This window comes from Haliaeetus albicilla, chromosome 12, assembly GCF_947461875.1.
Source record: "Haliaeetus albicilla chromosome 12, bHalAlb1.1, whole genome shotgun sequence".
In the NCBI taxonomy this organism is placed as follows: domain Eukaryota; kingdom Metazoa; phylum Chordata; class Aves; order Accipitriformes; family Accipitridae; genus Haliaeetus; species Haliaeetus albicilla.
The window spans coordinates 24,796,444-24,811,088 of record NC_091494.1 but is presented as its reverse complement, the minus strand read 5'-3'; the positions used below and the strand labels follow the sequence as shown (position 1 = coordinate 24,811,088).

General features: G+C 40.4%; 1 protein-coding gene across 2 annotated transcripts in view; it reads left to right on the top strand.

The window, feature by feature from the left end:
- The window catches only part of ADAMTS17 (ADAM metallopeptidase with thrombospondin type 1 motif 17), a 198,389-nt gene that overhangs the window by 44,331 nt on the left and 139,413 nt on the right, over positions 1-14,645 (top strand). For both annotated transcript variants that reach the window (XM_069798522.1, XM_069798521.1), the window contains exon 7: positions 1,939-1,982. In XM_069798522.1, the coding sequence (XP_069654623.1) occupies positions 1,939-1,982 (44 nt within the window). The remainder of the gene's footprint in view (positions 1-1,938; positions 1,983-14,645) is intronic.

Genomic DNA, 14,645 nt, shown 5'->3' with positions numbered 1-14,645 from the left:
GGTGGTAATTTCTCCAGGGAGCTGCCTGGAAGTGCCAGACAGCTTTCAGTGTACAACAGTGCAAGGAGCAAAATTGCTGTGCTTTATTTGCAGAGCTGGCCAGCCCCTGAAGAGATGCTTTTCTAGCAATGGCCTCCTGCCATTTGCTAATAGTTTGGCTATCTGTTGTCACAAGAAAAGCATCTGTTTGATTTACCAGTTTATATAACATAATAAGTCCTTAAATAAACCCCTGTCAAGTTGGCTCTGGGAACTCAAGCAGGCATGCTTGTGCCAGCTCCGTCAGGAGACTGTCATTAGTCTTCTTTGGAAAGGCTGGGATGCCAAGGTGTCGAGACACAGTAAGGCTGCGGTGAAAAATGAAAGCTGGGGCTGGTGTGTGGTCGTAGCTTCCGATTTTGTTTTGTTCCTATCTGATTTTTTTAACACTTTGATGGTTGTAATGGTTTTTTTTCTGCATTGAAGTATGGCTAGTTTTCAGTGTCTGCTTAACAAGAGCTGGTAAATAGCTGCTGTTCCTCTCCTTTTAAGCCCTTGACAACTTGATTTGTGACTTTCAAAGGAGTTTGGTGTGAAGGATTTGGGTTCATCAGTTACAGTCCTGGGCCTTAAATCCCTTTTCCTATAAACCCTAGTTTCATATTTTTTCTTCAAGAAGAAAGTATTTTTAATATTTCTCTATTTTTATCTTTTTCGTAGTATTTATCTTTCTCTAAGTATTTTTAATCTTCCCCCTGCCAAACTCTTAACCTCAAAATCCCACTGGGGACTCAGGCATTTTAAATGACACACTCCAAATGTACTAATATGATTCTCTCACTAGCCTCCCCACGGGGTGAGGAAAGCCATAATGATAGAGATTATGGTTCCTCAGCTTCCCTTGGGTTAAGGAACTTCTGAAATGTTTTAGCACATGTGATGCTTTTCTCTAGCTCCTCTTCATAGCAGATTGCACTGCAAAGTAGGTCTGGTAAAGATAGCTCCTAAAAGTTCAGGTCTCAGTGCTTATTGAAATGTATTCAAACCATTAATTTAGTTATAAAATACTTTTCCTCCCACACCTCTTTTTCTGTCATGAGGAATCTCATTTACAAAATCTTCTCGCATAAAGTGTCATTGCTTAGATGGTGAGCTTCAAGGGTTTTTATTCTGTTTCTGTTTAATACAGCTCCATGGATCCCTGTTTGATTTGTGGGTGCCAGTGGCATATGTAGTATCTTTTCCTGCCTTGATGAGATCTAGGGAGACTGGTTGAGATTTGGGGGAGTAACAGAGACCAAATGAAGTCTCTTGAACCTGTGTTGGATTCAAATCATAAAATGGCAAATCTGACTGTAATAAGTTTAGCTGAAGCCAATTCACCTAGCTGTTACCTGGCAAATCCTGAAAATCTCTTTCTTCTTTTTTGTCAACATCTGTCTTTCTCTGTTTAGTCCTGCTTCTTTCTTGTCCTTTTCTATTCTAGTGGAAGAAGAAAAAAACTGAAGAACTGAGAATTTCTGGGTATAAATGATCAGTTCTGTGTCTCCAGGCAGTGTCCCCACATATCTCCTCCTCCCACTTTTGATGGTGCTATTGCATCACAGGGTGTCTGCTCCTTTTTGTTACAGTTCCCTTGTGAAAATAAGAGATTCAGTTTTAATCCAGTGGCTGAAGAAGTCTGACATCATAGAGTGAGTGAGGCAGTACTCTTTTACATGCTAAATCTTTGGACTGTAGTATGTGCAGCTGATTCACATAATTGCTTGTAATCTTGCAGTAGCAATCAATGCTGCTATCTGTGTTGTCATCGGGTAGACTGCACAGCAGTTTAAAAAAACCAAAACAAACCCCAAACCTCAATACCCATGATAAGTGAGTCATGCATCACTGCTTTTTCCTAGCCTGAAGTCTGGAGGCACAGGATACATTTCACTTCTGTTCTGTTTTTCTTTTTAGGACAGATTTCTGCGTACACAAAGACGAGCCTTGTGACACTGTGGGTAAGTCAAAGAAGTAAGGGAGAGTATTTTGATAGCCAACTCTATGCTAAGAGGAGGTTTCTGTGCAATCTTTCATTTTTTGGTTTGCTGTGATGTTACTTTTGCTATTCTGTATAACTCTGTGATGCAAATATGGATTAGTTGAGCAAGGTATGAACTATAAATAAGCCATTAAATATTAACCCCTTCTAAGCACTGGAGGTCTCTGAGTTCAGGAAGTAATCTTAGTATTTCTACTTTGGAGCGGATGTAGAAGTAGATAAGTGGAGGTTAAGAAACTGTTTTTCGGTGTGTCTGTACGATGCTCCTTTCAGTGTTCTCTCACCTAAACCAAGAATTTGCTAACTAATGAATGTATTTCCCATTGTAAGAACCTGTGTAACACTCCCATATCAAACTGGCACTCAGACATCAGAGAAGAATACCTCATTGTAGGATAGCCCAGTTAAATCTGCTTTCCTGCCTCCTACTCCTCCTACTTCCTAACTGCTTTTAGTCTTATCGAAACCCTGGATACACACGGTCCTTACATCCCACAAATTAAATACTTTACTTATTTTTGTATTTAACTTAGGTTAGCAGTTACCTTCACTGTATCTGTTCTCCTGGTATTTTTTTTTTTTAATCACCACAGTAGCAGCAGTGTTTGGAGGCATAGCTCAACATCCTCTCTATGATGATTACGTTATTTTTTTTTTAGGCTTGACTCAAAGTCAAGTGGCCCCTTTACATTCTGTGTAAACTTGGAATGGATCCTGGTTTTCAGCTGATCTTACACTCCAGTGTTCAGAGAGACACTTGCAGACCAGGGGTTGCTATGCTGACAATAGTGGGTGATGAGGAAGGAGCATGGGAGAAAGTGCCTTCAGTAGGAGCTCTGAAACTACCTACAGAAGTCTCATCTCAGAATGCAGGTCCTTCCCTCTCTGTGTTGTGGAGACTGATCAGGTGAAAGGAGGAAATACAGAGCTGAAAAATACATACATTTTCTTTTCAAACATGAACAAGGACTGGCCTCTACGTCCAAGTTTTCTTTCCAGTCAGAATCCCTCACAATGCATTTATTCTGTGTCCAATGGAAAACACACTTGCACTGAGGAAAGTTTTTACACTGTGTACCTGCATCTGAACATGACTGTGGTAAGATACAATAAAGAAGTTTTAAAAAAAAAAAAAAAAAAAAAAAAAAAAAGCTGATGGAAGACACATGCTGACTAAGGTCAGAGCTCTTTCCATTTTTAAAGACAGTATTGTTGAAGAACTCTATTCAGGGAATTATATTACCATAGACAGCATGACTAAGGAAATATTTTTATGACTTCTTTTCTGTTCTTACAATACTCAAGTACTTTCCTGTGCTGCGACTTGCTGCAGGCTGTGGCTGCAGTGGAGAAAGTGGAAGATCAGAGCAATAAAGATTAAACTCATTTGTTAGTCTTTTCAGTGTAGTTTTTCCAAGATATTTAGAAGGTGAATGTTCCTGGGATAAAACCAGTCTGGCCTCTTTGCTCTCTTCAATCCTACTTTTCCTTCCTTCTCCCCTGACAGTTTCATTATGTGGCAGCAAAGCACTAGCATCTTCACTTATGCATTTTCTATGCCCCACTGTTTCTGTTGCCTGAACCCAGAGGCAGTGTGCCTTATCCCTGAGTACAGATGAAATCCTCCATCATATGATACCATCTTTTCTTAAATACTGTTGAAATAAGTAAATATTTTGATAACATCAATTTTCAAGCATTATTGCCTGTACCCAAGCTGGCAAGTTGCTGCAGTTGTTTCAGATCATCTACAATTTAGGCCCTTAACTCTGTGTTGTATATGCTGTTAGCATATTTTGTAAGTTTTCTTCAAAACCGTAAAACAAGGAACTATTCCGGTAGGGCTGCAATCTGAATGAAGTCCACTCAAGTTATACTGCACTCTGATATCTCATCTGTCCCTGCCTTGCAAAATACTTCTTATGCATAGTGGCTGGAGGTAGAGCCTGAAAAAGAGAACCAATTCCTTTGTTCATCAGCTTGCTAAAGAGTAATGCGATGGTGCAGTATGAAATTAGAATGCTGGATTTTAATGGATCCCTATCCATAAAACAGATGTTTCATCTTTCTGCGTCCTTATGTGTGACCTAAGCCCAGAGGACAGTATCTGTTAATTATGGACAATGTGTCTGATGCCTTGAATATATTATATACTTGTGATTTATATAGAGATCATTGCCTTCTGTGGATGAATGTAGCACTGTATTAGCTTCATTCTTCTTTCTCTGCCAAAGGTATTGTATTGGTGATATAACTGATTTTTCTTTACTGATGAAAGTTAGCCCATATGTAATCCATTCATATTACAGATATTAGATCAGAAGGGAATTTGGCGTTGTTGTGTCATTTGCATACGTCTCACAGCAGAGGAAGAATAAATTAAGGAATGTACATCTGTGGCATGCATCTGGTTTGAGAAAGTCGTTGGTGTTGGTAGTACTAAATTTTAACTGTGTGAAAGATCCTCCAGTTTTCTTCCTTAGTCAGTCAGAACAGGGAAAAAGAGGTGTCGGTTGTAGAGAAGTAGGTTTTTAGTAGCCAGCATTCTGTGCCCTATATATATGCAATGTAACATGGCCTTTACTTGGGCTTAATATCAGTGCAACAATCGAAGTAGGCTGATGCCCATTCGTATACCATACTGGTTTATGAAGAATTATGTTGATGTTTCAGCCATCTCTATTGTTGCCAAGTTCCTATTCCTCACTCCAGCTGCCAGATTGTCCCCTCCAAATCAGCAAGACCGCCTGCAAAAGCAAGAAGCTAGTCCAAAGAGTGACATTCATTTGGTCTTGATGGTGATGCTGAGGTTATAGCACTCCCCAAAATTCTCTAGAACAGCAACTTGCTTTCATTTCTCATCTTATACTTCGCCTTTATAGATGCAGAACATGGTCTCAGCAGATGCATATCTGTTTTCATACCTGCTTATGGATAAAGTTGGCCATTGCAATGTGGTACACTGCCATCCTGTAAAGGAAGAAACATCCTTCTGGTGAGCAGGCACTCTCCTAAACTAGGAGACTGGGGCTACTGCGCTATATAAGGCAGAGAATCTGGACTCTAGACTCCTGATTTCTATTCCTAGCTCTGGTATTGACTCATTGTGTGTCATTTGGCAAGTCACTTACATGCTGAATGCTTCTGTCTTCCTCTGTGAAATGAGGATTTTGAGTGCAAAGCTACAGGAGATTGCATGGCTTAAGAAGTTCTCATACAAAGCAGTGTGATGTCCTTGAGTATATGATGCAATACAAGTCCAGAATCTAATGTTGCTTAGTCATGTTTAAGAGACTATAAAGAATCTGTTAGATTATGTGTACTGAAATAAGAGGACTCAGAATGCTGTAGGTAATGGTTTTTTTTAGTGACAGTGCCTTGATTTTCTTTATATTGTAAGAAATATGGAAGCAAAACTTTCCCTGGTGGAAGTATTGAGGCCCAGCTGTTGTTAGGAAGTGAGATTATGAAGTTTAAATGGCTTATAAGAGGTGTTCATTTGTGCTCAAAAAGATCCATATTGAAAAACCTGTCTGGAATCTTTGCCTGCCATGCAGACACAGAGAGAAAACAGCAGCAGGAGGTTTGTATTTGTATTCTGGCAGGGGCCCCTCACTGAAACCAGTTGCTCTGGGGACTTCATTCAAATTTTCTTGGCCCAGCTGCCAAGGTAGTGTGGAAGGTTACATAATGGCTGAAACAAGCTCAAAAATGGTGAAAATATGTAGGTATGTCTTTGTGGGGTGATACCCCACTGGCTGCATCAAGAAACAGAACCACATTTGTTTAAGAAATAATTTGTTAATGCTTATTGCCCCACTTGGTTGTCTAAGTTAAGAACGAATGAATTCAAAAGGAGGTGGACAGAAGGAAAACAATATGCCTGTGTGCAATACATTAGCAACAACTGTGTTTCAACAGCCTCAGTTGCAGGACCTCCAATATGCTGTGCAGTTTGAACAGGGATGGTTTGCTTTGCGGGACACAGCCTTGTCACACACTGGTCAAAAAGTTTGCAGTCTGCTGCTGCTTCAGACTCATCTCTCGTGATGTGACTCTAACCAGATCTGCCGTTTCCTGCAGAAAAATCTTTGTTCCAATTGAGCTGCATCTAAGCCAGCCAAATTGAGAGTTTAATGTCTAGCTATTAATATCAGGCTGCAGCTTGGAGCCTTGCACGTTGTCAGAATCCAACCTTTCTGTGACATAAGCAGATTGAGAATGCCCCTTTCGTTCAATATTTCCACTGCTAGTGCCAAATAAGCAGCTTTACGGTTAGTTAGGAATGATCCTGCATATTTCAAGGCAGAGCTTGGCCTTGATTCCTCAGTGTACATGTTACCCCAGATCCAAGCTGAAGCTTCCCTGTATTCAGCTAATAATAAAAGTGGGGGCAGTGTGGAATTGGGAAATGGAAAATAAGAATGTGTCTTAAATATCCTTAAATTGCCCTGGTTAAAAATGTCTTTACCTCTGCTGCAGTCACATGTGCTTTTCTGTGGCTTGATGTCGGGGAAGAGAAAGCAGAGTATAGTGTACATATTGCAGATGAGCAGGTTTAGTAGAAGGAATAGCTGCCCGGAGAAAACTGAGCATCAGAGCGGAGGGGATTGAGAAACATAGTTTTCCAGACTGTTTCCACAAGTGAATCAATGTTTTGTGAAAAACATTCCCATCTCCTGGCTGGCTTTAATTAAAGGGCTCAAAGATAACTTACTGAGAGTCCTGAAGATTATAAGTCCTTCCATAATTTGTGTCCTTTTTCTTGAGCCTTCCAAACACTGATACGTGAATGGGGAAGTTGGGTTTTGGTTTTGCCACTGCACTGCTGATGACTGCAAAGATGACATCCTTCTGCTGTACCAGTGTGTTCATTTCTTAGTCCTTTCCTTCTTTCAAGTGTGTAGAGAGCTATGGGTGAAAAGTACCATAGAGAGCTGTATATTATGATGCTATTAGCCAATTTCCCTCCCTTTGTAGCTACACCCTGCTTTCTTCTTATGAGTTTATCATAGTAAAGTGTTTCCAAATATGCCGACATTTTGCAAACAAAGCATTTGGTCTATGTCTCCAAGTAGATTTCAACCCTTTTTTATTCCACATAGAACACCTGAATAAAGGACTGCATATTTTTACCTTTTCCTTGGCCATTTGCTTTTGCAGTCGGGTGGTGTCCTGTCCACAGCAAGTAACTGGTTGGTCCTGCCTGTACTGTGTACTGTTCATTTAAATCTTTCTCCCTATGTAATATTGATTCCAGTCTCCTAACAGTGTCACAACAAAGAATTAATCCCCAAGGAAAGGGAAAAGACTAGCTGGTTTGCTGTGAGTGGAAAAGAAAAGGAATTTTCTCACATTAAAAACATTTTCCATAGTGGTTCGTGTTGAATGTTTCTGTATATTCCAGGGCGGGTTTTTACTTGATGCCAGAATAAATAGAAATACCTGCTGCTTAAAACAATTCATTAGAGAAGCAGTGCCTGGCTTTAGCAAAAGCCTTGCTGGGACTGTCCTTCAGACTAAAATCAAACACACTTTAATGCATTAAAATGAACATACTGTAGGTTAAAATGTCCCTTAAAGAAACACTGTCACGTTTATTTGGTGTTTGTGAAAGGAAGGGACCTCGCAGCATTGCAAATTTTTATGTCACTTGTGGCTGTGTAGGGCAATGGAGACTCAGGCTGCTAGCTTTATGAAACTAAAGGGAGCCATGGTGCAGTGCAGTGGAAGACTTTTTCCCTTGCCTTTTGGTTGCTAGGGAATAAATGCTCGTCTGCACAACCCAGACAGTGCAGAACTGTGCTATTGGGCATATTCATCACTACCATCTCTCAGGCCCCACCCTACCCACAACGGCCTTCCAATTTCTTTTCACCAGCTAGCAATCTCTCCTCTTCCAAATTCCCACTAAAAAAATTTGTCTGCCAAGTGAGTGTAATATAAGATTGCATAAATTTTAATAGAAGCACTGGGATGAGCACAGCCACTCAAGTAATCAGGAATTCCTGCTGCCGTAACCCTTGCTCTTCCTCACTTCAGTATCCTGTGTGCGCTTTTCCTTCTTGTTTCAGGGACATGGCTTCAGCCAGGCTGCTTCACGTTTGCCTGGCTGTTCGCAGGCTCACAGCTAAAGACCAGAGGAAAATCCTGCTTACACTGGACTCAGTGAGAGTTTTGTTAGTGATTTCAGTAGGGTCAGGATCCCGGTCTTGTTCTTACATGTTGTCTGAGACATGCAACCCTCCTTTAGGCCTTTGTCAAAAAACTGGCTGAGGTTTTTTCTAGAGAGACTAGTTGGTTTGGGGTACCTGAGACATCTTTGGAAAGCCTGATATCCTGAGGATGGTCCTTTGTACTTTCTGAAAATCAGTTGACATGTCTATTAAGCTATTTGAGCATTCAAAATCACTGAAATATTTTAAAATCTTGCAAAGAAACAATAGTCTGTGATAGTCAGAAAATGAAACCCAGTAGAAACCACAGTGAAGCTGACCAGTTTGCTTTTGGAAAGACAAGTAAAACAGAAAATACAAACAAAGGCCATATATACACAATCCATTCCTTTCCATCCAGTCTGTAAAAAATAAAAAAGCTGGGCATGCCAGTTTTAACAGACTACATATTTATTTTTAAATACATCAACTTTCTCACTGATTTATGTGAAAACTTAAAATGTGTGCAATGTAGTTGGTTGAGTGAAGTGCTGATATTGTTTTATAGAGACTTATTTTCTGTTTATTGTTATGGAAAGTAGAACATTGAATTTCATTTGCCTTTGGGTTTGTTTTGCAGCTCAGTAGTCTTGTTTAGGTTTGTCTTTATTCATTCCGTATAGTAAGGACAGTGGTGGAGTCTTGGTCTCCTTAGCTGAAAAATGACTGTCTTTCTGGAAGAGACGCAGTAGCCAAACACAAGATACTGTCCTTACTTCAGAGCTTATATGGTCCCTTTGCAAGGCCTTTTTGCAGAAAAGAAGAGATTGATCAGTCTGTTCTGTTCTTAAAATTTATTAAACTGTGAGAGTTAGGGACTGAATTTCTAGTTATCTCAACACATTGTTTCATGTCTTGGGGGCAAGAATTAACTTGCATAATTTAAATAAATGAAAGTGTTTAGTGGAGGGAGGGTTAATGACAGATGTTCTGTACGTTTGTCATTGTTCCCTCTTCCATGTGTTTCCAGTCCCTAGCTCTAAAGTATCACAGACCCTCAGTTGCTCTCATGATTAACCCCCTTCCCTTGCCTTTTTGCCAAGGGTCTATTTCTATTTGGTAGTAGTTCAGAGCTCTTAGAAGCTCTTGCTCAATTTTGTTCCTTCATCTTCTCTTTGTTCAGCTGGGCCTGGACACCAAGAGGCTGCTCTCCCTGGAGAAGCCTGGATGGTCTGTCTTCCATCACGCTAACCGCATGGCTTGCCCACTGAGGTCATAGAATTTCCCTACGTTTACTACACTTTGTTCTTCATAAACCTCCAGCAGTTCCTTATTAGTTCCCCTCCATACATCATTCTCCTTTTGTAGCCCCAAAATGTGTTTCAAGCACTTTTATTTTCCAATTATTTATCTGTCTGTCATGTTAGTAAGCACCCATCCCACAAGATAAAACAATGGGCCTCACAGTGGTGGTGTATGTTTGAAGCTAGCTTGTTCTTAGTAATTTGGAACTAAACACTGCTAGGGGGGAGGAGTAATACACTCCTGTACCTGGCCTTTCATTTCCTCCACCATCAAACTGCTATTGGTAATTAATGCTCATAGATATTTAAGCTGGCTTGCTGAAATGTGTACATAGTCTTTGTCAGCTGTAAGGCAGCATGTCCAAAATCTTCTTATCAGTTTACCACCCTGCTTTTGTTTGTTTGCATATCTTCACTGATCTTAAATCTTGGTTTGCTGATCTTAAATCTTGCTTTTCTGTTTTCTTGACCCTCCAGTAAGGCTTTAAGCCAGAGTTTTTGTCTTCCTTATTGTGACTTGACCCAAAGTTGGTGCAGGATGTTTGAGCTTATTTTAGCTTGAAAACTTTACCTTCTCCCATGGTTTCATTAATGGTTCATGGTAATGAACAAGAGGACAACTGTCTAAAATGCTGTGGAAAGGAACCATAGTATTGCTTTACCGGGCAACATTTTTCTGAGTAAATATCCTTCAGGCCATCACATCTTGTCATTGTACAAGGTGGGTGCTGATTACTATTTGAATGAAAGATATCTTCAGAAAACTCACTGGCTACAAGAATTTTGTTATGGTACTTTCCCATCAGGCACCCAGGACTCCAAACCAAATCTTAGCGTAATGTCAAATTGGTGTGTAACTAAGCTCCTCTCTGTTGCCTTTATTAAAAGGAGTATGTCACAAGGGAAAATATTTGCCACAACTTTGTTGATATTTATTCTGATACTCTGACTTTATTCTTTCATTTCAACTCCATGTCATAACTCACTTTATGCGCTAAATCATTGTGCAGTTTGACTGGTACGGGTGCAAACATGTGCTGCATTCCACTCCAGGGCCATTTATGTCTGTGTGAAATTATATTGACATGTACACAAAGCACCTGGGAATTTCAGTCTCCTAGCTTAAAGGGCAGATACCTGCATAAGACATTCCCTTCCCCATCTTTTTACCCCTCACCCCCTTCCTACATCTGGGGCTTTGACATGCAATCATTGTGGGGAAAAGGACTCGTTATTACTGTTTTAACTAATAGTTCCCAATGAATTTATGTGATAGTGTGCCATAGAAGAAATTCAGTAAATTTTCCTGCTAGCACAGAGTAAAAAACAATCAGAAACATAATCTTTTAGTGTTTCTTTTTCTTTTGCCTGACAGGCAGTTCTTATGGTTTTGGTTTACCTAAATATACTATGCTAGAACTTCTGAATTATAGTTTTATCTCCTAGGCAGTTTTCTGCCCCTATTATTTTCTAAATTAGAGATGATTTGTGAGACACTGCCTAAGAACCAAGGCTTTGCTTATGCCTAAATACTATTTAATCATGATCTAAAGGTATCTCTGCTGTTTATCTCTAAAAGTGGTCACTGTGTTTGCAAACAGACAAGCTGACGGTAGAAGCCTAATTGATGTCCAGCTAAGCACACACTGCCAAACAACTGTCAAGAAAAGCTCTGGAACTGCTCCTTGCCACTGTGTGTGTGAAGCTGAGAAGCCTTTGAGGCAGACATGAGCAGAACAATCTCATTATATTAGGTCTGTGGACAGACCATGTCTGTCTTTTGGGGTTTATAGTATTTCTGCTGTTGTCTCTTGCCTCATCCATGTAAATGGAGACTTGCAGATTTACATGCTTTCTGCACTGCTTCACTAGCTTCACACCCCAGTTCCATCACTTCCCCTTGCTGAGGATTTGTTTCTCTGGGGGATTCTTGCAAGAAGGAACATAAATAAAATCATCTCTTCCGCTTGCATAGCGCATCCTGCTTCCTCCTTTCTCTTTTATAATATAAAGCTGTGGAAAGAGAAATAATGGTTGTTTTCTACAGTGTCAAACCTGCTGACAGTATGTTACAAATAACCCATTGCTTGCTATTGTTATCTGTGCTAGAAATGCCAACCCAAGGTTCTCTGCAGCAGAAAGCAGAATTTGCTGCTGTAACATGTTTCAAACCAGGTGGACAGGGAAAACATGAAGTCATAAAAGCAGTTGCTCATTGTTTCTTATCCAAGAGCACGGAACAGATTTTGCACATCCTGACTTCCACTCCAGTGCTATACCTGTTAATTCACGGTGCCTCCCTGATAGACCTGTGCCATTAAACAATACATTGAGAGTTTTTTGCATTTTATTTTATTTGTAGAAGAGAATTTATTGAGAGGAGAAGGAAATGAGTTTGTAAATAGGGCTTTTCCTCAGTAAAATTCAAAGCTCTTTACCAAAGATTTCAGAACTGTTATCCCCATTGTACTGAGTGAGGAAATGAAGCCTAGAGATGTGAAGGGACATGCCAAAGGACAGAGCTGGCTGGGGGCTAAGCCACAGCTCTTGGGTCTCAGTCCAGGCCCCTCAGCTGGAGGCAATGCTACCTCTTCTCAGGCCTTCCCAGTGGAAGCTCAGCTTCTTTGGGCAGCAGCCAGTTCTTCAGGTCAGTAATGATTCAACCCTTCAACAGGCCAGAGGTTTGTGTTTCTTCTTTCCACTGCTTGAGTCTTTATTTTTACTTCTGTTTACACGTTCCAGCCTGGTCAGTTTGCTGCAGACTGCAGCCACATATTGTTTAAGAAAGCTGACGCATTTATAATTGAGAAACATCTGAGGTTTTTCTTCTCCTCCTGTCAGACATAAGATGGCTTTTATCCAGTTGACTGCTTTACAGTGCCTTTATCCTTTGCTGGCTTGAAAACATTTCAGATAGTTTCTATTGTTTTATAGACCCTGTAGCTAAAAAAACAAGCTGTGTAAAAACATCTGTACATAGCTGTGCAGTAGGCTACAGACAAGTAGGGTAATAAGGCATGATTGCATTCATTGTAGCATTTGCTCCACTGGATAATCAAATAGAAGCATTCCAGTTGCACACAGGATATGTAAGAGTAAAGGAAGGAAATGAAGGACAGTTGCCTACTGTACTTCTACATTTCTTTCGTCTTGCAGCTGCCGAGACTAAATGGAATTTTGAGAGCAAATTTTAAATAACATAGAGATGAGATTTTACTAGTGATAACCAAGAAAACAGCACTGACAAGTGTGCATAAAACTTCCCCCCACACTGTCCCCAAGAAGGAAGCTTGACCTGCACTGATTTCCATTTGGTTTTTTTCAGCTTTGGTTAACCATCTGGTAACATGACCTAGTATAATACCTAGCCTGTTTTGCAGGGTGTCTGATCGTGGAAGGATTTTGCTACACCAACTTCACTCAGTAGTTTGAAAGTCAGTTTTAGTCCTTGGAATATTGTTCGTTTTTATTTAACAGTTCTCCTACTTCTACTGCCTCAGCACAAGCTCCAAGTCTTTCAGTTGTGATTGTGCTACACATAATGCGAATAGGAATTGGGCACGTAACAGGACTTTGCACCACTGAAAATCTGCCCTGTGTTTACCAGCATGCTGAAAATGCAGTAGGAAGTGTGCTCCAGCTATGATCCCATACAAGATCAATGTTAATGGCAGGTGCTGTGGGAGAGGTGATGAAATTTTGAGCTGACCCAAGAACACACAGACTATGGCTTGCCATCACATGTTAGAGAGAAGCACCTACACTTTGTTGGCAAAATCAGTATTTTACAGGTACACCCCACTTCATAGTTAGATTTGCGCTGTATTCACAGTTCAGCAAAATTGAGGGGCTAAAGAAGATGACTGCTTCATGATCTGTGGTCACAGCTGTATTTAAGCATCTAAAAATACAGTCTTATTTTTAGAGGTTCTGTCCCACACTTGACTAATGGTTCCAATGCAGCAAACTGTGATATAATTGTATTTAATAGTTTCCTGACTCCAAGCTGATCAGCTGTGACTGTTTTGTGCTATAGTTGTAAATGAAAAAGTGAGCAAATTTCACCTACTTGGAGGTCTCAACTGGGCTGTTAGAAGTGGTATAAATACTCTGTTGCCGATAGTGGAAGTGAATTTAAATGTTAAATGCAAATTTATCTGGATACCCTACACCTGAAAAATCATGCCATCTAAATAAAAATCCAACATATTTCAGCATTCTCTCTTTTTAATCCTTTATATTTGACTGTTGGACAAGGATTCTGTATTTCAACACTGTGAATCCTGTGGTTTATTAAATGGTAGGTCATAAAAAGTGAGTGATTGAGGAGCTAAACTTCCTTCAGCAGTTGTTGCTTGTAGAAGTGGAAAAGATTTAGAGAAGCACCAAGGAAGCTGAGAAAAAGGATAAGCAGTTAGAGAAGACTAAGATGATTTATCATATAATTTTGCACTAACATGTAGGATTGTGAACCATGGCAGTTCAGGGGGATACAGGATGCATTTGCATTATGGGGATGGCAAATGTCAGGGCCCTGAGTGCTTCCCCAGCCTTCCTGGGAATTTGGCTGCCTGGGCCAACTTAGGTAGTGGTTCAGGTGTCAGCTTTGAGGAAAGCACATCAAGAAAGCTCTGCTAAGAACCTCTCTGCTCACCTTGCTTGGGTGCAGTGGTACTGTGCCTTTGTCAGTGAGGCCACTGCCTCTACCTGCCTTATCATGCTCGACTTCAGCTCCCCTTCCCTTTTGGAGCAGCACCTGCCTTTGCTGCTCCCTGACAACAAACTCTAGAGAAGGATGATGCAGAAAACAGGCAGTAATCATGTCAGCCATCCCAGCTGATTCTTTTACTCCCCAGGAGACTGTTTCCAAAGATAAGATGATAACTTCATAATTTGCTCAGAATTGATGTCTTTTGGATAATTTTGGTCATCTTTTGGCCTCATGTTAGAACATCTGGTGTGGAGATAACGCTCGGCTAAGGATGGGCCTGCTGAATCAGCAAATTTGCAGTTTTCTGTTTAATGCCCAGAAAATCCAGAACAATTCTTTTAACCTCATTTCTTGGGAAAGTTTAAATGAGTAGAGGTGAACAAATAGGGCTAACAGATAAAAAGAGATAAAAGAAAGCCAACATAGTTTCTGGGAAAGGAAGCAAGATCATG